General features: G+C 42.3%; 2 protein-coding genes across 9 annotated transcripts; one reads left to right on the forward strand and one right to left on the reverse strand.

Annotated features, from left to right (window-relative positions):
• Positions 1-243: 243 nt before the first annotated feature.
• On the reverse strand, positions 244-15,769 carry comta (catechol-O-methyltransferase a). 5 transcript variants are annotated; one of them, XM_042408352.1, is made up of 7 exons: positions 10,282-10,371; positions 10,029-10,164; positions 4,834-4,996; positions 4,630-4,747; positions 4,338-4,531; positions 1,778-1,909; positions 244-1,695 (listed from the first exon to the last, which is right to left on the reverse strand). In XM_042408352.1, the coding sequence occupies exons 3-7, from the start codon at positions 4,993-4,995 to the stop codon at positions 1,474-1,476; spliced, it is 828 nt and encodes a 275-aa protein (XP_042264286.1). In that variant the 5' UTR covers position 4,996; positions 10,029-10,164; positions 10,282-10,371; the 3' UTR covers positions 244-1,473. The 5 variants fall into 5 exon arrangements, with proteins under 5 accessions (XP_042264286.1, XP_042264287.1, XP_042264288.1 ...); XM_042408353.1 differs by lacking the exon at positions 10,282-10,371 and adding an exon at positions 5,735-5,907 and having other exon boundaries at positions 10,029-10,270; XM_042408354.1 differs by lacking the exons at positions 10,029-10,164; positions 10,282-10,371 and adding exons at positions 5,735-5,907; positions 9,274-9,351.
• Positions 9,365-22,885, forward strand: cdk16 (cyclin-dependent kinase 16). Of its 4 annotated transcripts, none has more exons than XM_042408345.1 (17): positions 9,365-9,517; positions 10,292-10,477; positions 13,803-13,958; positions 15,689-15,807; positions 15,972-16,100; positions 16,220-16,276; positions 17,128-17,242; positions 17,338-17,432; positions 17,623-17,685; positions 17,972-18,095; positions 19,106-19,226; positions 19,446-19,543; positions 19,669-19,774; positions 20,203-20,245; positions 20,479-20,569; positions 20,674-20,748; positions 21,638-22,885. In XM_042408345.1, exons 2-17 carry the CDS (start codon positions 10,354-10,356, stop codon positions 21,673-21,675), a joined length of 1,554 nt encoding a protein of 517 aa, XP_042264279.1. In that variant the 5' UTR covers positions 9,365-9,517; positions 10,292-10,353; the 3' UTR covers positions 21,676-22,885. The 4 variants fall into 4 exon arrangements, with proteins under 4 accessions (XP_042264279.1, XP_042264281.1, XP_042264280.1 ...); XM_042408347.1 differs by lacking the exon at positions 9,365-9,517 and adding an exon at positions 12,816-12,844 and having other exon boundaries at positions 10,428-10,477; XM_042408346.1 differs by lacking the exon at positions 9,365-9,517 and adding an exon at positions 12,816-13,049 and having other exon boundaries at positions 10,459-10,477.
• Positions 22,886-23,045: the final 160 nt, after the last annotated feature.

The following is a 23,045-nucleotide window of genomic DNA, read 5'->3' on the forward strand; positions in this document are numbered from 1 at the left end:
ACCTGTCAATGAGGATCCTCACCTGGAGGGTAGAACACCTCAGAGCACCAGATCCACTACCAGAAGATGTTTAATCGTTTGATATCCATGAAGAGACAGAATCAATTTTATGCATTTATATCGTTCATAATTACCACATACACATGAACTGTGTGTCGTTACATCCTCTGCAGATGAACACTTAAAAGAATCTATTAAAATGTTTAATAATCTGAAACAAACGTATCATAAACAGACGTCTCCTGATCATTGAAGTGCTTTATACACAGTAATACCATTGATGACTCGGAACATTTCATTCAAACACAGCTTCAGCAGCATCACACTGTCACATATCAGAACGATGATAACAGACTGATCTGTAAAACCCTGATTATGTTATGATGTAATTCTACAACATGTGTGAATGGTTATTTAGAAAACTAAAACATCTGTTTTTAGAGTTAAGAGAAAAACTGTGAGGCAACTGAACCATTCACACATATTTCAGAAACAACTATGATGATGACATCACACCAGTTGCTAGCAGCTAACATTACATCACATCACATTTATTTAGCAGGTTGTTTTGTCCAAAACAGATTGAAAATAGATACAGGAAGTTTGAGTGTTACTTAAATATTTTTCCAGACACCAGAGTGCAGGACACACTAACAGGATGTGCAGGTATTGAGAGGAAGTAAAACAATGAATACTTCATTATCCTCCTGAAATATCTGTCTGTGGGCTCCATTAAACTGATAACTTATTAAATCAAGAAGTGTTTTACTTTACTTATTATAATTGCGTTGGTGTTTGTATTATGTTTACAGTAACGCTACGTTTTATGTGTTTTAACATGACAGTAGCAGAAATGCTGAATGGATTGGAGACAATAAAAGTATTTAAATCAAAATGCAAACAATTGTTAACACTAACAGGCGCTAAAGTCATCTAACTATCAACCAAACTGCAGCAGTCTCAGAGGAAACAGTATCCACAGGCTAATAAGCACCAAGTCTACTGTCTGACTCTGGTACATGAATGAATCTTTGGAAACCTCTGAGCCTCTAATAAAGTCTCTTCAGTATTATTCAGCATATGAGCAGCAGTTCAGCATGTAAAGGAAGGGCAGACTCAGTATGAAACAAACCCACAAAAGTATCAGCAGTAGAATCATTTGTTCATTTCCTGTCAGCACTAATTTAACATAAGTTCATTCAAACTAAAGAGGAACAAGCTGTCATCAAAACCTGTAAGAAGATTCCTCACAGTGTGTTCAGAGCTGCAGGACAGGAGCTGAGAGGCTGTTGGTGATGCTGATGATCCACTTGTCTGTCTGAGGTATCTGTCTCTTGATGGTCACTACTGAGGGAAAACTGCACCCATGTTCTAATTTGTGACACATTCAGCACAAACATCTGCTACCTGATGTTGTTGACAGGATGTTTAAGATCAGCTGTAAGCAGGCTGAAACAGATTTAGTCTGTCTCTCTACCTGTCTGTCTGTGCGTCTGTCTCTCTAATTATCTGTCTGGCTCCCAGGTACTCAGACCTCTCCAGTCCATCCAGGACTCTGGTGTACTCCAGGTGAGCTTGGTAGAACCTGCTGTTGTACTTCAGGTTGGATCTGACGTACTTCAGGTAGTCTGGAGCTCCGGGACAGACCACGTTATCAGCCAGGACCACTGAGCCCTTAGCCAGCAGACCACAGTGCTGCGGGGGAGGAGGGGAGGGGTCAAAGGTCAGAGGTCATAACATACAGTGGGGTCAGAGGTCAGAGGTCAAAGGTTGTTACCTCCAGCAGTCTGATGTCAGGCAGGTAGCGGTCCTTCCAATGGTCAAGGAAAACCAAGTCAAATGTCTGGATTCCAAACATGTCGGCCATCTTGGGAATCAGGTCAGCTGACTCACCTTCCAACACACACACCTGACAGAGGTAAACAATAATCAATAAGCAGATCAATAGGTCACAGGACAGAGTTACAGATTTTGTTTTTCTTGTAATTATACAGACAGTAGATAGTACATAGTAGACCCTCTACAGAGATAGTAAGTCGTTATTATAAGCAGTCAGACTTGTGTGTTGGCACTGAGTTGTGTATGTTTTGGTGTGTTGACATCAGAGTTTTTGCAGTTTTCTTCGGGCCCCTCTGTGAGTCAATGTGTTGTCTTTCTTGCTCATGCTGGTGGACTTGTGGCAGCATCGGTTTTGCTGGTCCAGTTGCACAGTCGCTGGACGCTGTATCACCGTGACTGAAGTGTGACTGTATCCAACCCACACAGAATCCTGTGGTTTTCCCTCCTGGAATCTGACACTGATAAGTATCCAGAAGGGCTCGGTATAGGGCAACTGGATTTGTCTCCATTCTGAAGAAGGCCATCAGAAAGTGGGGCCGAATGATCAGAGTTCTGTTGTTGGGTGGATGGGTGGCTCAGACCGATTTTGGATTGAAAGGGGCTCAACAAGTATCTGAGACCCATGAGCTATGAAACGTTGACTGTGCCGAGAGTGTTACAGGACATCCACCAAGGTTTGCCTTCAACAGCAGGACCTTCAAGTACTTTTCCTCCCATTCAGCACATGTTTAAACCTCTGCATGATCATAAAGTGCATGGATGCAGTCCTGGGACCATATGGCAGGTCAAATACCTAGACAACTGGCTGGTATGTGCTACCTCAGAAAAACAATGATGTAAGAATGTATCCCAGCTTTTCCAGCACTTGAGGACCTAGACTTGCACCTAAACCAGTGGCCCTCGCAGTCCACAGAGTTCCCAGGCATGTGGTTGGATGCCAAGACGGGAGGCTTTCCTTACCTCTTGGACAACAGGCCACCCTCAGGGATTACCTGTCGCTGTTCCCCTTTGGTGTCTCTGCTTCTAAGATTTGATTGCAGCCATGATGCCCCTGGATCTTCTGAACATGTGTCCAATGCAGCAATGCCTCCTGATCCTCAAACCCACAGAAGAATCTACAGATAGGTTTACTGTTGGCCTTGTACATAAATGCAATGGCATATGAGCGTCCAAAGGGCCTCCTGTTTACTTCCCATCCCTTCCTCCTCCTGCACCCACTTCTAGAGAGTCCAAGTTGAAGAGGTGAGCCTCATCTTTGGTGGCCCCCAATTCTCCAGCCCTCAGAACTCTTTTCCATCCTTTTCCTCAGAGGCTCAAGCTTCGGGCCTGGCTCCAGAGACAGCTGAGTTACTTGCCATGGGGTTTCTCTAGTTAGCACTTTGCAGGGAGTTTGAGCTCCATCAACTAGGGTGACAGATTCCTATCATTGAGGAGTGTTCGACACATTGTGCAATTTAAGACAGGTGGATCCCCTCTTCTGCACCGACCATGAGATCTTCCAGTTCCTTCAGGAAATGCTACAGAAGGGCATGGTCCCTTCAGCATTAAGGAGAAAGGTGGCAGGTTGTTGCGACCTCATTACTCTGTTTCTCATTCCCTATCACAGAAGACCAGCTGTCCCACTGTGATATTTGAAGGAGGCTTTGCAGCATGAGCCATTTAAGCTCCTACAGTCTGCATCATTGTTGTTGTTTGTGTTGGCCAAGAGAGAGGGAGAACTCAATGCCCTCTCAGTGTATGAGGAATGCTGCTTCCTGCAGCGTGTGCTAAGCCAGAACTCAGCATCCAACATCGGTCAACCAAGTGAGCTGCACCCTTTCCACCCTCCTCAGACCCCAATGGTGAGGAAGGAATCACTGCTGTGTCCTGTCAGGATCTCAAAAGTTTACCTTTATCAGACACATGCACACAGGAGAACAGACCAACTGTCTGTTACCAACCTGACTGCGTTAGGCAACCAGTCACCAAGGATAGATTGTCTCATTGGATTGTCTCATTGGATTGTCTCACAATCCAGCAGATATAAAAGGGGGAAGGCAGGACAGCTCTATCTGAGATTTGTTTGGGGCTTCTGGGTTGACCCTGTGAACTTCACATGAACCTGGCAGCCCAACACTTGGCTCACCATAGCAGCACATGGCTTAACTTAGCGATCCTCCAGGGCCACAGGCCATACAATATGGACTCTTGTTTGGAGTGATGTCCTGTGACAGCTAGCTTTGCACCTGAGCTGCTGAACTGAGTTGTCTTCCAGCTGTTTCATAGCTGGTCATAGTATCATCTGAGCTGTGGTAGTGTCTAACACCTGGGTCATAACTGGTACAGAGTGTATGTGCTGTATGTAAATATGATCTGAGTACAGGGGTGAGCACTGCTGCAGCTGTTCTCTGCACAGTCTGAGGAAACCAGCAACCTTCTTTATATCTGATTATGAAAAACAACTGAGAGTATGAATTGTATTGTCTTACTTAATTGTACCTTACAGTCTGACCTCTGACCTTGTCTTGCAGCCCTGCATGCTGGATGACCTGTCGCGCCACGCAAGCATACTCAGGGTTCATCTCCACGGTAATCAGCCTTGTTGCTGGTGGCAACAGCCTGCTGATACGGACAGCAGAGTAACCACAGTATGTTCCCAACTCCAGCACTGTGGATGGAGAGGTTTCCATGACAATGGAGTCCAAGATGGCTCCTGGGAGATGGACAGAGAGAAAAGTGATCAATGGCAATATTCAAATCCAAAACTCTGTGTGTGTGTGTGTGTGTGTGTGTGAGAGTGTGTGTGTGTACCTTTCTCGTCTCCTACGTTCATGGCCCACTCTGTGTGTATACAGAAGTGATCAATGGTTGTGATGACGCTGTCTGGATTTCCCCTGACTGCATTTAGACTGACAGCCTGAAGGAGGCGCTGAGGGGCAGACAGACAGACCATCAGACCGATAGAGAGACAAACAGTCAGTCAGACAGTTAAACAAACAGGTTCTCAGAGGTTACCTGGGGTCGTGATTTTCTGGTTAGGAGATCGAGTGTTGTCTCCAGCAGGACATCGTACCATAGCAGTGCCAGAGTGGCGTTAGTCTGAACCAACCAGGGAATCAACCGACGACACAAAATGTACAGACCAACCAGAACCACCGGTACTATTAGCAGCAACATGCTGAGACACAGAGAGAGAGAGAGACATCATAAGTAGCAGCAGTATCATCAGTAGTAGCAGCAATATTAACAGTAGTATCAGTAACTCAGTAGTAGTAGTAGTATTATCAGTAATAGCTGCAGTATTATCAGTAGTAGCAGCAGTATTATCAGTAGTATCAGTAACTCAGTAGTAGTAGTAGTATTATCAGTAGTAGTAGTATTATCAGTAGTATCAGTAACTCAGTAGTAGCAGCAGTATTATCAGTAGTAGTAGTATTATCAGTAGTATCAGTAACTAAGTAGTAGCAGCAGTATTATCAGTAGTAGTAGTATTATCAGTAGTATCAGTAACTCAGTAGTAGCAGCAGTATTATCAGTAGTAGTAGTATTATCAGTAGTATCAGTAACTAAGTAGTAACAGCAGTATTATCAGTAGTAGTAGTATTATCAGTAGTATCAGTAACTCAGTAGTAGCAGCAGTATTATCAGTAGTAGTAGTATTATCAGTAGTATCTGTAACTCAGTAGTAGCAGTAGTATTATCAGTAGTAGTAGTATTATCAGTAGTATCAGTAACTCAGTAGTAGCAGCAGTATTATCAGTAGTAGTAGTATTATCAGTAGTATCTGTAACTCAGTAGTAGTAGCAGCAGCAGTATTATCAGTAGTAGTAGTATTATCAGTAGTATCAGTAACTCAGTAGTAGCAGTAGTATTATCAGTAGTAGTAGTATTATCAGTAGTATCAGTAACTCAGTACCAGCTGTTGTGGTGATGGTCTTAGTTTCCTCTGTAATTCCCCTTCTCTTCTTCTTCTTCTTCTTCAATCCTCTCTCTGTTTTTTGTTCTTCCTCTCTCTCCTTAATGCTTCTCTGTCTGTGTCTCTTCTGTGTTTGTGTTTGTGTCTGTTGTGCTGCTCATCTCTGATTCAAGCTGAGAGAAGATGAAGTGCTGATCAGCGATTCCTTTTAATCCTGCTTCAGCCAATCAGCCTCTTAATCCTTTCTCTGCAGTGTGTTTATTTGGATGTTGGAAAAAAACATCTTCTTGACTTTATACTGAAGTTCTTTGAGAAATGTACAACGTAGCTCAATAAGTTGTTGTGATAGGCTATGCAGCACAACAAGCTAGTGAAGCCATAAGTAGAACCACGTTCCTGCACACGCTCAGTGGCGTCTGCCTTACAAATAACTACTCTCCAGAGAATGAAAACATGATCGCTGTTATTAGTCTTTCTTTCAATTTGATGCTACTTTATACTTCCACTCCACTACATTTCAGAGGGAAATATTGTACTTTCTACTCCACTACATTTATTTGACAGCTTTAGTTACTTTTCAGATGAAGATTTGACACGATGGATAATATAACAAGCTTTTAAAATACAACACATTGTTAAAGATGAAACCAGTGGTTTCCAACCTTTTTGTCTTTTGACGTCTTACAAAAAGCAGTGTGTAGTCGGGGTCACATTTCACATGTCTATGAGTTGTTAACAGCTCCACCAAATAGTGATTTTTCCCTCTAAACTTCTCACATGCTTTCATTTACATAAATGTTCAAATGATCCAATATTTCAGCAAAAATCAAAGATTAGAGAAAAAGTCCAAAAACTGAAAACAGATTTGTGTATCAGAACTTTGTTTTTTCTTCTTTCCTCTCCCATTAATCATCTCACGACCCCTCAGATTTATCTGCTGACCCTTTGGAGGGGCCCGACCCCTAGGTTGGGAACCACTGGACTAAACTAGCTAACTGTATATAAAGTAGTGTAAACTAGCTCCACCTCCAGCAGCTACAACAGTAACATGCTGCTCTAACACTGATGCTTCACTATTAATAATCTAATGATGTCATATATAATAATATATCAGTCAGAGGGACCAAACCACTACTTTTACTGCAATACTTTAACTACATCAAGCTCATAATACTTATGTACTTTTACTGCAATACTTTAACTATATCAAGCTCATAATACTGATGTACTTTTACTGCAATACTTTAACTATAGTAGAGTATTCTTACATTGCTGTATTGGTACTTTTACTGCAGTAAAGGATCTGAATACTTTTTTATTCTTTCAGGAAGTCAACAAAAAATTGAGAAAATCACCAGAATTATCCTTTAATAAACTGAACCAGGGTCAACTTTTTTATTCAGGTCAGTAAACAGTTATCCATTCCACTCCGACCTCACCTTCTCCTTCTTCTTCTTTGGTCCTCACCTGTGGATCATCTCCAGACTCCCACCACGCTCCCCCCCAGCTCTCCCCCCGACCCCCCCTGTTCATCCACCAGCCGACCTGCTCACCTCTACCTGCACCTCCTCTGCGTTAAAGCTCCTTTCAAACCTCAGACTGCTTTGGTTATAACAGTCTATCTGGTGGAGATTGACTGTTATTTATTTTCAGAAAGGTAAAGAAACTGAGTGTTATGCTTTATTAAACATTTAGACTGAAGTTAGGATGAGAGAGGATCCGGCTGTGTTTTCTATAATATCTGCAATGAAAAGAAACACCTGAATATAGATTTTCTATTGACAGCAAAGAACGCGCAGATGAATTCCTGACTGTGAAATAACTAACGTCTGAATAACTAACGTGGAAATTTAAATACCACTGAAATACTTTTACTTTGAATACTGTTTGTCTGAATGAATGTGGCTTTATTTTTTCCTCTTTGACATTTTCCAAAACTCATTATCATATAAATGACTGTTTAAAAACCAAAGAGGTTAAACTCTTCCAATATCGTCACCTTCTTAAAATAACAGCCCAAGTCGTTTTATCAGGTTTCTCAGAAAACAGATGAAATATTGTTTAAAAGGCAGAAAAGAGTTAACAGAAAGCCTTGTAATCACTTGTAACACAGATTCCCTTTGCTAAATGCTAGCTTCATGGACTTAGCTATTTTGCTGAATAAAAAGACTAAATAACTACGTAATATGACGAATTAAAAAAAAACCATTTTTGTCAAAAAATGACCTGGGCCGTTATTTTAGGAAGGTGATGATATTTCACAAAAATGCAAAGATTAAAGAAAATTTCTGAAAAATTCAAATTTGTGCAGCAGAACTTTCTTTTTTTGTCTTACCGACTCAATCTATCGTCTCAAGACCCTTGAGATTTATTTTATAACCCACATAAAGCAGTTTAAACTCGCTCCACCTCAAGCAGCTGCAATAATAAAATGCTGCTGATGCATCAACTCATCAGTATTAATAATGTACTTTGTTACAAATATTTAATATATCAGTTACAGCCCGATTTTCTGCAAAACAAGTACTTTTACTTTAATAATTTAAGTAAATTTAGCTGGTAATACTTATGCACTTTTACTTAAGTAGGATTTCAAATGCAAGACTTTTTACATTTTTACATTGATGTATTGATACTTTTACTGAAGCAAAGAATCTGAGTACTTATTCCACCACTGTCAGAATCACATTTAAGTGAAAAATCATGACCAAAGGACAGTAGTGGAAGAAGTATTCAGATCCTTTACTCAAGTAAAAGTACCAATACAGCAATGTAAAAATACTCTACTATAGTTAAAGTATTGCAGTAAAAGTACATAAGTATTATGAGCTTGATGTAGTTAAAGTATTGCAGTAAAAGTAGTGGTTTGGTCCCTCTGACTGATATATTATTATATATGACATCATTAGATTATTAATAGTGAAGCATCAGTGTTAGAGCAGCATGTTACTGTTGTAGCTGCTGGAGGTGGAGCTAGTTTACACTACTTTATATACAGTTAGCTAGTTTAGTCCAGTGGTTCCCAACCAAGGGGTCGGGCCCCTCCAAAGGGTCAGCAGATAAATCTGAGGGGTGGTGAGATGATTAATGGGAGAGGAAAGAAGAAAAAACAAAGTTCTGATACACAAATCTGTTTTCAGTTTTTAGACTTTTTCTCTAATCTTTGATTTTTGCTGAAATATTTGGATCATTTGAACATTTATGTAAATGAAAGCATGTGAGAAGTTTAGAGGGAAAAATCACTATTTGGTGGAGCTGTTAACAACTCATAGACATGTGAAATGTGACCCCGACTACACACTGCTTTTTGTAAGACGTCAAAAGCCAAAAAGGTTGGAAACCACTGGTTTCATCTTTAACAATGTGTTGTATTTTAAAGCTTGTTATATTATCCATTGTGTCAAATCTTCATATGAAAAGTAAGTAAAGCTGTCAAATAAATGTAGTGGAATAGAAAGTACAATATTTCCATCTGAAATGTAGTGGAGTGGAAGTATAAAGTAGCATCACATGGAAATACTCAAGTAAAGTACAAGTACCTCAAAGGTGTACTTGAGTAAATGTGCTGCCAGGGGACCGGAGGGGGCGGGACGCGTGCCGGGGGCTACACACCGTGCTGTGACGTCACGCACGGTGCGGTGAGTGTCTCCGTCAGGACGCACCGGAGGAGCGGAGCAGCAACATGGCTGCAGATTACTGGGAGACAGAAAGATCCGAGAGACGGTCAGACTGAACCGAGCCACAGATAACCCGGGACAGACCGGGACGAACTGAACCCTCCCGGTGAGTAGCAGCTACACGCACCGCGGAGCTTCGTGTTTAACCTGAAGACCGCTTCATGTGGGGGAAAAATAACGGCGCCGTGTTACCGGAGCAGCAGGTCCAGAGATAAACCCGCTCCGCCTCCGCTTCTATTTATAACACAGATGACAGTTAGAGCAGGAAATAGACGGGTCCCGCTCCCTCCAGATGAATGCAGAACCGTTACAGAGGATATAACAGCTGCAGCACATAGACGTGATCAGATATATCAGAGAGAACCGGAGGAACGTAAACATTAGCCGCTAGCTGCTAGCCGCGAGCTAACAGGCTCAAACAGAAACACTCCTGTAAGATTTAATTATTTATGTTGAGTGAAGTCAGTGTTTCTGTCGCACTGTGACGTTATAAAACCCTGCAATGACGTAACACAGCTGTCAGGTAGATCACCTGTCAGTCAGCTGTTAGCATGTTAGCTGTTAGCTTTGAGGTCAGGGATGAAACCTAATATAAACAAACGCAGCGGTATATTTACCTGGAATCACCTGGTCATCATGTCCTCTGTCAGGTAATTAGACGTCTTTAAATGATGCCTTATTTCCTCCGGGCTCAGTGATTGGACGGCAGCTTGTAACAGGTGTGGTGAGATGAACAGGTGGTCCGTCTGTAAGCTGACAGACAACCTCTCAGTCTGCACTGTTTGGTTTGTCTGAGGTTCATTGCTCCCTTAATTAAATAAACATGTTTCTAGTTTGGATACGACTGTAACCTTCACATCCTGTGCCTACCTGTGTCCAGGTGTGCAGTCTAAGCTGGCTGCCCCGCCCCCCTCAGCATCACGGCCCCCCCTGCCCCCCCTCATGGAGAGGATGAGGAAGATCAAACGACAGCTGTCACTCACCCTGGGGAGGGGAGGGGCCGGGGGAGGAGACAGGACGATGAATGACACCATCAACCAAGATGTGACATCACACAGTGACTCAGGTAACAGACACGCTCCCTCAGGTGTTTCTTTCACCTGTGTTTATTAATCTACATCAAAAACTGGATTTGAGCTCCTCAGAGGACCTGAATCTGGTCTCAAGAGAGACCTGAGTTAGAATCATTACAGGCCTGGACCACAGTGTCCCATCAGGTGTGTCCTCGCACCTCGTTCACCTGCTTTTAAATATGGCAGAGCCTAAAATATGACACAGCAACATGAGATGGAAGCTGACAGGAAGTGATAGTAGCTGTTGATCTGTGGGGGATCATGTCAACAGCGTCACTCCGCTCATGTGTGACCTTTGTTAGTGAACACGGGTAAACCTGCGTTGCTGCATGACGGGTGGATAGTGCCAATTTAAGGATTACCAGGAGAAGGATAAGGAGCAGGTGACCCTTTGATCAGCTCCAGACTGTGTGGAGTTTTGAATGAGATTGATTGTGGTCTGCAGACGACAGATTGGTGGCAACGTTAAGGTGTGTTTACCAGCGGCGGTGTGACGGCGCCGTATATCACAAACTGACATCTAAAAATACACTTACTTAGATCAGTCCCTCCAGGATTTCACAATGTATTTTTTGTGATTATTGCGGATAAAATGCTTGATTTTGCAGTGTAGTTTCTCAAAAATTGCCACACAGTTTTGCAGTATAATTGTGGGAATTGGGAGAAATTGCAAGCAAAGGAAAATAAGGAGATTTTTTTTAAACTACTACCAATGAAGAGTCATATGTAATCACTTCCTCCACACTGATGATGTAAGTTACAATGACACGAGATGACACAATTAGGGATGTTACACAATTATTACACAATTATTATGCATCAATTTATTTCACAATACTACGGATGGACAAAGTCACATGATCATGCTTTGCACAAGACATTTCAGCGAGGATTCTGCAACAGAGGGTTGAACTGCAGCAGCAGAGACAGTCTGAGACTGGAAGTGAATAATAAATAATTCATGCCAAGACGAACAAGACGGGACATTGCAGTTAGTTGATTTCTAATATTTAAATTATAGTATTTTTAATTATATTATTATTAATAGAAGATTAAGATGAACTTTACTGATCCCTTTGGGGAAAATATTACTGATGTAGGTGTTTTTATCATCAACTGTCATCCATGCTTATTTTTTAAATTAATATTTAATAATCTATTTTAATAATTAATCTAATTTTACATGGGGCCTGAGAAAATTCTGTCTATTATTGTTTTTTTTTAGAAATGAAGGCGTTATTAATCACTGAAATGTTATTAATCAGATCCCATGTTATAGTGCAGGAAGTCTACAGGATCCTAATGTTAAGTTCGTCTTTTACACCTGGTATATTTACCTGCCATACCAGCGTTTACTCAACACAGGTGGGAAGAATCAACAGGATGTTGGAGGGGATTACGTGCTGTTTTGGTGAGCGTTCATTAATAAACGGTCTAATGCTCCTTTTCCTGTTTTGCTGCCGTTGGTTTACGTTGCATTAAAAGTCCAAATCTGACACGTTTATATTTAATTCCCTACCGACTCAAGGTTTCATGACTTGCCACTAAAGTAATGGTTTTTAACTTTGTTATTACTTGATGTTTTACCCTCACGTGAGCATGTATAAGTCCGAGGTGTTGGATCCTTTAGCAGCGACGTTTCTTCAGATCCGTCTTCTTGACTCTACCAGAGTCCTGATTGGAGGCGTTTTGGTGAATACAACGCTTCATTGTTGGGTCCTTCAGCCACTAACAGAACACTAACGTCCTTTAGCTAACGTTGCTTCCTCAAACATAAATGAGGAGAGTTGCTCTTGTGACATCATGTGTAACTTTGCGTACCTGAACCTGTTACAGCACAGTGTTTGTTTAATTTTCCTCGCAGTACAACCGTTGTTCATATAAACATATTGTACCATAACGTCCCTTTTTTTAAGAGTGAGAACAGAAACACTAGCTGAGCTTTTGACGTGACGTTTTAAAAGTTAATAGTGAAATCAGTTCATCGTTGCGTCCCTAGCTGAAAAGTTGCGGTAATTTAGCAGAACTGCGTTATTACAGTCGCAAAATTGCGATTTCCTAGAGGGACCGTTACGTACGTTTGAACTATGTACGTCGGTTTAAAACCGTGTAATACACTCGTCATCTCCGTGTATGTTGCCTGGTTACCGTCAGACATGGACAGCGTTTTTGTTGTAAGGCGGTTTAGGTTATTCTGTATATGTTTTATATATTATTTCACAACCTGAAACTAGTTTTATTAACTATCAAGTTGATCATTGATGCTGATACAGTTTGTTTCATGTGAGTAAAGTTTGCATTCATAAATATATTTGTTATGTTGCTTTGCAGTAGATGGATGTAACATGCGGAAACTGACAGTAAGTCAAACTTCTCTCACGTAAATGTCACGTCTTCTTCGTCTCCTTCTTTAATTGTGGCTCTATTATCCACTCGCCATGGTTACTGCAGGTTTACTGAAGCAGCTCTGAACCTCCAACCTGCTCAGACTGGTCTATGCTGGTCTTACTGGGCAGGTGGAGATGCAATATGCATGCAGCCTGACTCCTCCCTGTCACCTGATTGGTTGGTTCGATTCTATGATTTTGATTGGTTGTCTGATGGATCTGTCAATCAATCAATCAATCAATAAATTAATTAAACTAATTAATCTGTTGCCCTGACCTGCTCACACGTTTTCATTTTGTTCTCCTTTTTTTTTCTCCTTCAACCTGTTTTTTTTCTCGTCTTTGTTTTCTAAATCAACCAATCACCATCCTCCATTGCTCCTGAACTCCGCCCCCTTCATCACTCCTTCATCTCTCCTTCATCACTCCTTCATCTCTTCTTCATCTTCTTCATCTCTCCTTCATCTCCCCATCATCTCTTCATCTCTCCTTCATCTCTCCTTCATCACTCCTTCATCTCTCTTTCATCTCTTCATCACTCCTTCATCACTCCTTCATCTCTTCTTCATCTCTCCTTCATCTCTTCATCTCTCCTTCATCTCACTTTCATCTTTTCTTCATCTCTCCTTTGTCTCTTCTTCATCTTTTCATCTCTCCTCCATCTCTTCTTCATCTCTTCATCTTTTCATCTCTCCTTCATCTCACTTTCATCTCTTCTTCATCTCTCCTTCATCTCCTTCATCTCACTTTCATCTCTTCTTCATCTCTCCTTCGTCTCTTCTTCATCTCTTCATCTCTTCCTCATCTCTCTTTCATCTCACCTTCATCTCAACTTCATCTCACCTTCATCCCTCCTTCATCTCTGCTTCATCTCACCGTCATCTCAACTTCACCCCTCCGTCATCCCTCCATCACCCCCCACACCCCCCAGAGGTGGGCTCTATGCGTGCTTCATCAGGAGGAGTGAAGGTCAGAGGATCGTCTTCGTCAGTTCAGTCTCTCCTTCATTCGTACAGCAGCTCACTGAGGAGACCTCGAGGTCTGGGACGCAGCCTGAGCTCCTACCTGAACCACAGCACCAGACTGGGTACTAATACTGCAAATATATAACACAGTACTACAACCACAGCACCAGACTGGGTACTAATACTGCAAATATATAACACAGTACTACAACCACAGCACCAGACTGGGTACTAATACTGCAAATATATAACACAGTACTACAACCACAGCACCAGACTGGGTACTAATACTGCAAATATATAACACAGTACTACAACCACAGCACCAGACTGGGTACTAATACTGCAAATATATACCACAGTACTACAACCACAGCACCAGACTGGGTACTAATACTGCAAATATATACCACAGTACTACAACCACAGCACCAGACTGGGTACTAATATTGCTAATATATACCACAGTACTACAACCACAGCACCAGACTGGGTACTAATACTGCAAATATATAACACAGTACTACAACCACAGCACCAGACTGGGTACTAATACTGCAAATATATAACACAGTACTACAACCACAGCACCAGACTGGGTACTAATACTGCAAATATATACCACAGTACTACAACCACAGCACCAGACTGGGTACTAATATTGCTAATATATACCACAGTACTACAACCACAGCACCAGACTGGGTACTAATACTGCAAATATATAACACAGTACTACAACCACAGCACCAGACTGGGTACTAATACTGCAAATATATACCACAGTACTACAACCACAGCACCAGACTGGGTACTAATACTGCAAATATATACCACAGTACTACAACCACAGCACCAGACTGGGTACTAATACTGCAAATATATACTACAGTACTACAACCACAGCACCAGACTGGGTACTAATACTGCAAATATATACCACAGTACTACAACCACAGCACCAGACTGGGTACTAATACTGCAAATATATACTACAGTACTACTACTACAACACTATATACTACAGTACTACAACCACAGCACCAGACTGAGTACTAATACTGCAAATATATACCACAGTACTACAACCACAGCACCAGACTGGGTACTAATACTGCAAATATATAATACAGTACTACAACCAGAGCACCAGACTGGGTACTAATACTGCAAATACATACTACAGTACTGCTACTACAGCACTATATCCTACAGTACCACAACCACAGCACCAGACTGAGTACTAATACTGCAAATATATACCACAGTACTACAACCACAGCACCAGACTGGGTACTAATACTGCAAATATATAATACAGTACTACAACCACAGCACCAGACTGGGTACTAATACTGCAAATATATACTACAGTACTACAACCACAGCACCAGACTGGGTACTAATACTGCAAATATATACCACAGTACTACAACCACAGCACCAGACTGGGTACTAATACTGCAAATATATACTACAGTACTACTACTACAACACTATATACTACAGTACTACAACCACAGCACCAGACTGAGTACTAGTACTGCAAATATATACCACAGTACTACAACCACAGCACCAGACTGGGTACTAATACTGCAAATATATAATACAGTACTACAACCATAGCACCAGATTGGGTACTAATACTGCAGTTTGTAGTAAACAAGTTCAAGTTTTTATATAAACAGTTCAGAGACAACTATGAATTTTGTCCTCATCAGCCACCGTAGCTCTAAATGAAGGAAGTAAAATATGAGACGAGCCAACAGCCAATCAGCAGGCTCGGCTCATGAAACATGTTTCACGTGTGTGTGTGTGTGTGTGTGTGTGTGTGTGTGTGTGTCATCAGAAATTGTCCATGAGGATGTGAAGATGAGTTCAGATGGAGAAAGTGATCCGGCTTCTTCATCAGATGACGTTCAGAGTCCAGTTAGAGTCCGACTGAGGAACAAGAAGATCTCTACTGAGGTACGCACACACAAACACAAACACAAACACACACACACACACACACACACACACACACACATATTTTTATGTGCAGATAGAAAATGTGAATAAAAACAGGTGGAAGGAAAAAGATAAATCCATGACGCCTCCCTCTCTCTCTCTCTCTCTCTCGTGTGTTTCAGGACATCAACAAACGTCTGTCGTTACCGGCTGACATTCGGCTTCCAGACGATTACCTGGAGAAGTTTAATCTGATTGGTCCAGCTCTGTTTGAGCAGCCAATCAGCAGGCGGCTGCGCAGAGTCTCTCTGGTACATCTACTATGCTTCTATTGTATCCTGTCATGCAGGTGTTTCACAGTTAGTGTTGTCTCAGTACAGGTATATTAACCCTCCGCTCTCTGTGTTCCTCTCTGTGTTTGTGTCTGAAGTCGGAGATCGGTTTTGGGAAACTGGAGACGTACATCAAACTGGACAAACTGGGAGAGGTGAGGACACACCTGCTTATATGTGTAGGTTTCAGACTGTGAATGTATTAAGAGGAACTGGATACTGCCCTCTAAGAAAGCTGGTTAGTGGCGCATGAAGCCGCCATGTTTCCACGTGTTCCTGTGTTTTTGGGCCCATGATGCTCAGTAGAGTCCTTCTCCAGCCGAGCCGACTGACTGTTGGCTCCTTGTTCACTTGAATGAGGATAACATAATTTAATCATAAGACTTTCCAAATATTATTGGACTGAATGGATCAATTAATAATAAAATGAATAATTTCGCTCAAACATTTATTCACCGTTTTACAGCCGCTCCTTTTCTAATGATCCTTCATCTTCTTCTTCTTTGGGTTGTTCCCGTTAGTGGTCGCCACAGCGTATCATCTGTTTCCATCTCTTCCTGTCCTATGCGTCTTCCTCTGTCGCGCCAACCTCCTGCACGTCTTTCCTCACCATATCCAATAAATCTCCTCTTTGGCCTTCTTCATTTCATTTCTTGCCTGGAAACTCCATCTTCAGCTGCCTTCTCCCAATATAACCAAACCAAACCATCCCAATCTCACCAACCTGGCTGTCCCTCTAATGTACTCGTTCCTAATCCTGTCCATCTTCGTCACTCCCAAGCATCTTGGGAGTGACTCGGTTTAAACAGAGATATGTTCTGTTGAATTAAGGTTAATACAAAAAATGCAAACACATCAGATACTGCTGGTTCCACTTTGAAGGATTTAGAAGTTACAGTTGTGGTTCAGCCTGTAGTACTGACACATGTCATGAATCAGCTTGAATCTGACAGAGCGTCACATGTGCTGCAGGTCATCATATGTCTCTCTACCTGTCTATCTGTAGGGGACCTATGCTACAGTGTATAAGGGTCGCAGTAAACTGACTGAAAACCTCGTAGCTCTGAAGGAAATTCGTCTGGAACACGAAGAAGGAGCTCCGTGTACTGCGATCAGAGAAGGTACTGCAGTACTGAGGAGTGTATGAATATTATTGTAGAGGGGGGGAGGGGTCTGTATTTTGTGTGGGTGTACTGATGTGTCTCTTCTCCCCCAGTGTCTCTGTTGAAGGATCTTAAACACGCCAACATCGTCACGCTTCATGACATTATCCACACGCAGAAATCCCTCACGTTGGTGTTTGAGTATCTGGTGAGACACACACGTCTTGTTTTTTGGTGTATTGAGCTTTTAATGAGGTTTGGTGTGTTTGTGAGATTCCTCGTATATCTTTCTGAAGATTGTTGTGTTGTGTTGTGTGCGAATACATTGAAAGCAGTCAAATTCCTTCTATACGTAAGCATACTTGGCTAATAAAGATGATTCCGATTGTTTGTTTCAGGACAAAGATCTGAAACAGTACCTGGACGACTGTGGAAACACCATCCATGTGCACAACGTCAAAGTGAGAAAACTTCACTCTCATGTACTGTCAGTACCGCTGATACTGCTGATATTAGATATTTGTATTGCTCTGCACTCTGCACACATTTACACATGATGAGGGGGGAACACTGATACAGCCGGTCAGGTCTGACTCACTTTAATACAAAACTCACTTGGCAGGAAGTTCTGCCTGAGAAGACGATCTCAGGCGGAAGAAAGCACGTCAGGCTGTAACATATCTGTGAGGAAGTTGGTTTCTTTCCAGCAGATTTTCTAGAGTGACTCTACTGGTTTTCTCTCCTCAGCTCTTTCTTTACCAGTTGCTGCGAGGTTTGTCCTATTGTCACCGCAGGAAGGTTCTTCACCGAGACCTGAAGCCCCAAAACCTGCTGATCAATGAGCGAGGAGAGCTCAAACTGGCAGACTTTGGTGAGTCCATGTGAACAGTAAAGGAAACTAAAGTGTCTCCATTCAGCAGAAATATGACCTCAACACCAATTCCTGCCTATGTGTTCCCAGGTACCACACTGAAAATCTGCCAAGTTTAAATGTTCGGGGTTCAGTCTAAAACACTGATTCATCTGGGAAACGTTTGGATGAATTGCTGTTAGATTTTGTTCAGGTGTTATTGATTAGGATGAACCCTGATCCTCAAACTTAATGTAGAGACACCAACAGACCAGAAGTTCTTCCTTTGCAGCACTTCAGTTAATGTATAAGTCAAGATAGTGCTAGTCCATCTTCCTCTGCAACTAGTCTACCTACCTCTGTAACTAGTCTACCTACCTCTGTAACTAGTCTACCTACCTCTGTAACTAGTCTACCTACCTCTGTAACTAGTCTTCCTACCTCTGCAACTAGTCCCATTACCTCTGCAACTAGTCCATCTACCTCTGTAACCAGTCCCTCTACCTCTCCAACTAGTCCTTCTACCTCTGCAACCAGTACCTCTACCTTTGCAACTAGTCCTTCTACCTCTGCAGGTAGTCCCTCTACCTCTGCAGGTAGTCCCTCTACCTCTTTAACTAGTCCCTCTACCTCTGTAACTAGTCCTTCTACTTCTGCAACTAGTCCCTCTACCTCTGCAAGTAGTCCATCTACCTTTGCAACTAGTCCCTCTACCTCTGCAGGTAGTCCGACTACCTCTGCTTCTGCCTACCTTTGGGGTTCAGTATCCAGTATCCAGTCCCTCTAACTCTGTAACTAGTTCTTCTACCTCTGCAACTAGTCTATAATTGCTATGCTGACGATACTCAGCTCTTCCTACCACTTTCTGATGACCCCGTTCTTGTTTAGGGGGGCTGCACTTCATTCTTCATTTAGCTTTTGTTCCTGTGGATTTTTGATTTCTTTATTGTTAGTCACTGTGGGCAGAGTTCTTCCGGAGTAAAAAAAATGTATTATAAAGATGTTACCGAGCTGTTGTGTGTGTGTTCCAGGTTTGGCCCGAGCGAAGTCGATCCCTACAAAAACGTACTCTAATGAGGTGGTGACGCTGTGGTACCGACCGCCGGACATCCTGCTTGGCAGCACTGACTACTCTACACACATTGACATGTGGTCAGTACTGTAGTATACTGTAGTACTATTACCACAAAACTTAACATCAATTTGTTGCCTTGACAACAAACATTCCTCTACTGTGGTAAACATTAGCTATATCTCAGGTACTTTACAAACATCAGACCAACTGATGACAACTGTTTCTGACTTCAGTATGAGGCTCTGATGACCTGTCTGTCTTTCTCTCTGTCTGTCTGTCTGTCTGTCTCTCTGTAGGGGTGTTGGTTGTATCTTCTATGAGATGGCAACAGGTCGACCTCTTTTTCCTGGTTCCACGGTGGAGGAGGAACTTCACTTCATCTTCAAATTGCTGGGTGAGAACCAATCAGCTTCTGTTTCATCTCCGGTGCCTCTTATTTTTATTTTTTATTGATACCAAACTGTGTATTCAATGTATATTATGTATATGTGGTGTATAAATTATGTCTGTTGTGTGCAGGTACTCCCACGGAGCAGAGCTGGCCTGGGATCAATTCTAACGAGGAGTTTGTGACGTACAACTATCCTCAGTACAGAGCAGAGAGACTGAGTAACCACACGCCCAGGTACAAAACTACACACTACACACACATATGTATACAACTGCACACACCTGTACACAACTATACACATCCATTTCAGAAAGTAACAGAAATGGCTGTACAGTATATAGCTCTTTTATCCAAAGCGCTTTACAATGTTTCTGCTGCTCATTCACACACTGATGGCAGCAAGCTGCCACGCAAGGTCCTGGTACAACCATCAGCAGCAATTTTAGGGTTCAGTATCTTGTCCAAGAACACTTCAACATGTGGGCAGGAGGAGTCGGGGATTGAACCACCCACCTTCTGATTAGTGGACAACCTCCTCCTGAGCCACAGCTGCCCATTTATTTTAATGGTTAAAGTCTTCTAGAAAAGTTTTCCTTCACATTGTTAATGCTGCTGTATGTAAGTGCATGGAGACATAATGTGTGTGTGTTTGCGTTGTTCAGGCTCAGCAGTGAAGGAGTGGAGCTGTTGTCAAAATTCCTGCAGGTCAGTAAACGTCTCATAGGATCTAAAAATATAAACATATGAAATCAACTGGAATAATGTTCCAGACTCATGATCAGTGTTTTAAGCCAGTACGGTCAGATAATGATTGTTCTTGTGGAGAAGTCCGATATAAGACGATCAGAACAACGTGTCGTCATTATCTTGATGTTTAAAACAATAAATATTATTTTTATCACAAATCAGTTCCTCACTTTCGTTTGTATTTTCTGTAGTTTGAAGGGAAGAAAAGGATTTCAGCAGACGAGTCGATGAATCATCGTTACTTCAGTAACCTTGGAAACAGAGTGCTGACACTTCCTGACAGTAAGTCCAAACTGACCTTTGACCCCTGTGATCCTGCGTTGTCCTGTGATGTCATGGTGTACTGTGACATCACAAACTCACCCACGCTCTGACTCTCCTTTCAGCGATGTCCATCTTCAGTCTGCCGGAGATTCAACTAGAAAAAGAAGCTATCAGACCAACAGTCGCACCTGATCCAGGTAACACACACACACACACACACACACACACATACACCAACTGGTTATAGCTGGGTCTACTGGAAGCACTGGGTGTATACTGTGTATATATATATATATATGTATATGTGTGTGTGTGTATATAGTGTTGGTGTAAAGAGTGCTGGAATAAGTATTGAATGAGGAATTGTAGTGTTTTATGTTTATATGAACATGTTAGTACACAGACTGTATGTTAAACTGTAATATAAACGGTTCACAGGTTCAGTAAACGTTGTTGTGTCACAGAGGTCGTTTCTGAAATCACACGTCTGATTTAACTGATGAAGAGTGAGATGAGGAAACAAACTGTTCTTGTGTCTGGTTGTTTTGGTGTTGAGTGCTCTGTAGCGCCTCCCAGAGGGGAGAAGATGGAGCAGGTTGTGTTCAGGGTGTGAGGGGTCATCAGTGAGGGCAGGTCAGCACAGATGATCAGTTCTTCTTGACTGTCTGCTGTAGTTTGTTCCTGTCAGATGTGCAGACAACAGCTGGATGATCACAGTGAGGAACTAGATCAGCAGGTTGAACATCCTCCGCTGGTGGGAGATGTTAGATCCTGATGGTTTCCACAGCAGATGTAGTGTTGAGCGTAGTTAGAGGGGACCTGAAGTCCACTGTCTGTGTCTGCAGTCTGTCTCCAGCTGCAGATCGTTGTGACATCAGACCTGAACCTGCACCAGTCTCTTATAGGTCTTCCTAGAGCTCAGAGATCTTTACAAGATCTGAGTGAAGATGACTGTCAGACAGGAGGGGGACTCACCGTCTGGTCCTGGTGCTCCTGATCTTCACAGGACACTCAGTCAGTCAGTCAGTCAGTCAGTCAGTCAGTGGATGAAACTTTAACTGATGTTTTTTTCTTTTTCCTGTCCAGCGAACAGTCCGACCAGGAGGCGGAGTCTGCTCTTCTGACATCATCAGGGAGGCGGAGCCCGCTGAAGACGGGATGAACAAAGGGAAGATGAACAGAAAGGAAACGATGACGAATGTTTGTTTTTGTGGAAGAGAAACTGAAACGATTTATCGAGAGAAGAAGACGACACACACACACACACACACACACACACACACAAACACTAAAACACGTCCTGCTAAACTTTTGGATGCAATAATGAATCACAGCAGCCATCTGACCAATCAGAGAACAGCATGTTGTTACTACCGGCAACCGGCAGGTGGTTTGGTTTTCAGCGTTCAGAACTTTACGTCAGCGAATGAATGAGTGAACGAATGAAGGGATGAGTGGCAGCTTCAGACGTTGGGAGTGATTTCTGTCTTCCATTTTCACTGCTCAGATTAAAACTCGTGTTTTTAAAAAAAAAAAAAGACTCCTCGAAGGATCCTGGGGAAAAAACCTGGATTTCTGTCATGCAGCTTCGTTGTCATGGAAACGTCCCCCGGAAACGCCACATCAGGAGACAGATGTTGTGATGAGTACGGAAACAAACTGAAGGCGGAACGTTCTTCGGTTCTGATCTGTCGGAGCTGCTGTTCGTGTGTCTCTGATCGCGTTTCATTTACAGCACAGTGTTATTTATTGTAAAAGGAGCCATGTTTGTTTATTCTAAACCAGAGTGAAACTGGTTTCTGCTGTTCTGCATGTGTGTGTTGTTCAGTCAGACTGTAATACTGTTATTGTACACAGTATTAGTAGTAAATGTACACAATAATACTGTAAATATACACTCTTTGTCCAGATTATTAGGTACAGCTAGCATCTGAAGTTTTAGTTATATAAGTTAGTCGTATAATAATAACAATAAGGGACTGTTGTAGTAGTTAGATGTAGCTAATAAACTGGACACTGAGTGTAAACACAGTAATATATGCAGTCGTACTGTAAATCTGCACTAAAACAGCTGCTGTTTTTAAGGATTTATTTATGTTGAAAACTGGATCGCAGTTTTCTCACTGAGACCAGGAGAGGACGGTGTGATGTCACCAGAGCGCTGCAGTGACATCACCGCCCCCTCCTCCTCCCTGAACCACATGACATGTCAGAGGATAGCGGTGGACTCTGATTGGCCGGTTTTGGTTTAAACACCTCTGAGCAGGTTGGGGTTTTTTTTTTTTGTTTGTTTTTGTTTGTTTTTTCCATGGATGTATAAGAGCTGGATGGGGCGCCGCTCAGCCTTGCAGCCTTGCAGCCAATTTTTCCCAGTGGCCACTCGCGGTATTGCAGCAAAAAATCCCCCTGCGGCCCCAAAAGGATTTTCCCCCATAGACCACCATTGTAAAAGAGACGCCTGTAAAACTGTTGACAGGACACCTCGAACTACAAA

The sequence above is a fragment of the Thunnus maccoyii genome, chromosome 4, assembly GCF_910596095.1.
Source record: "Thunnus maccoyii chromosome 4, fThuMac1.1, whole genome shotgun sequence".
NCBI lineage: Eukaryota > Metazoa > Chordata > Actinopteri > Scombriformes > Scombridae > Thunnus > Thunnus maccoyii.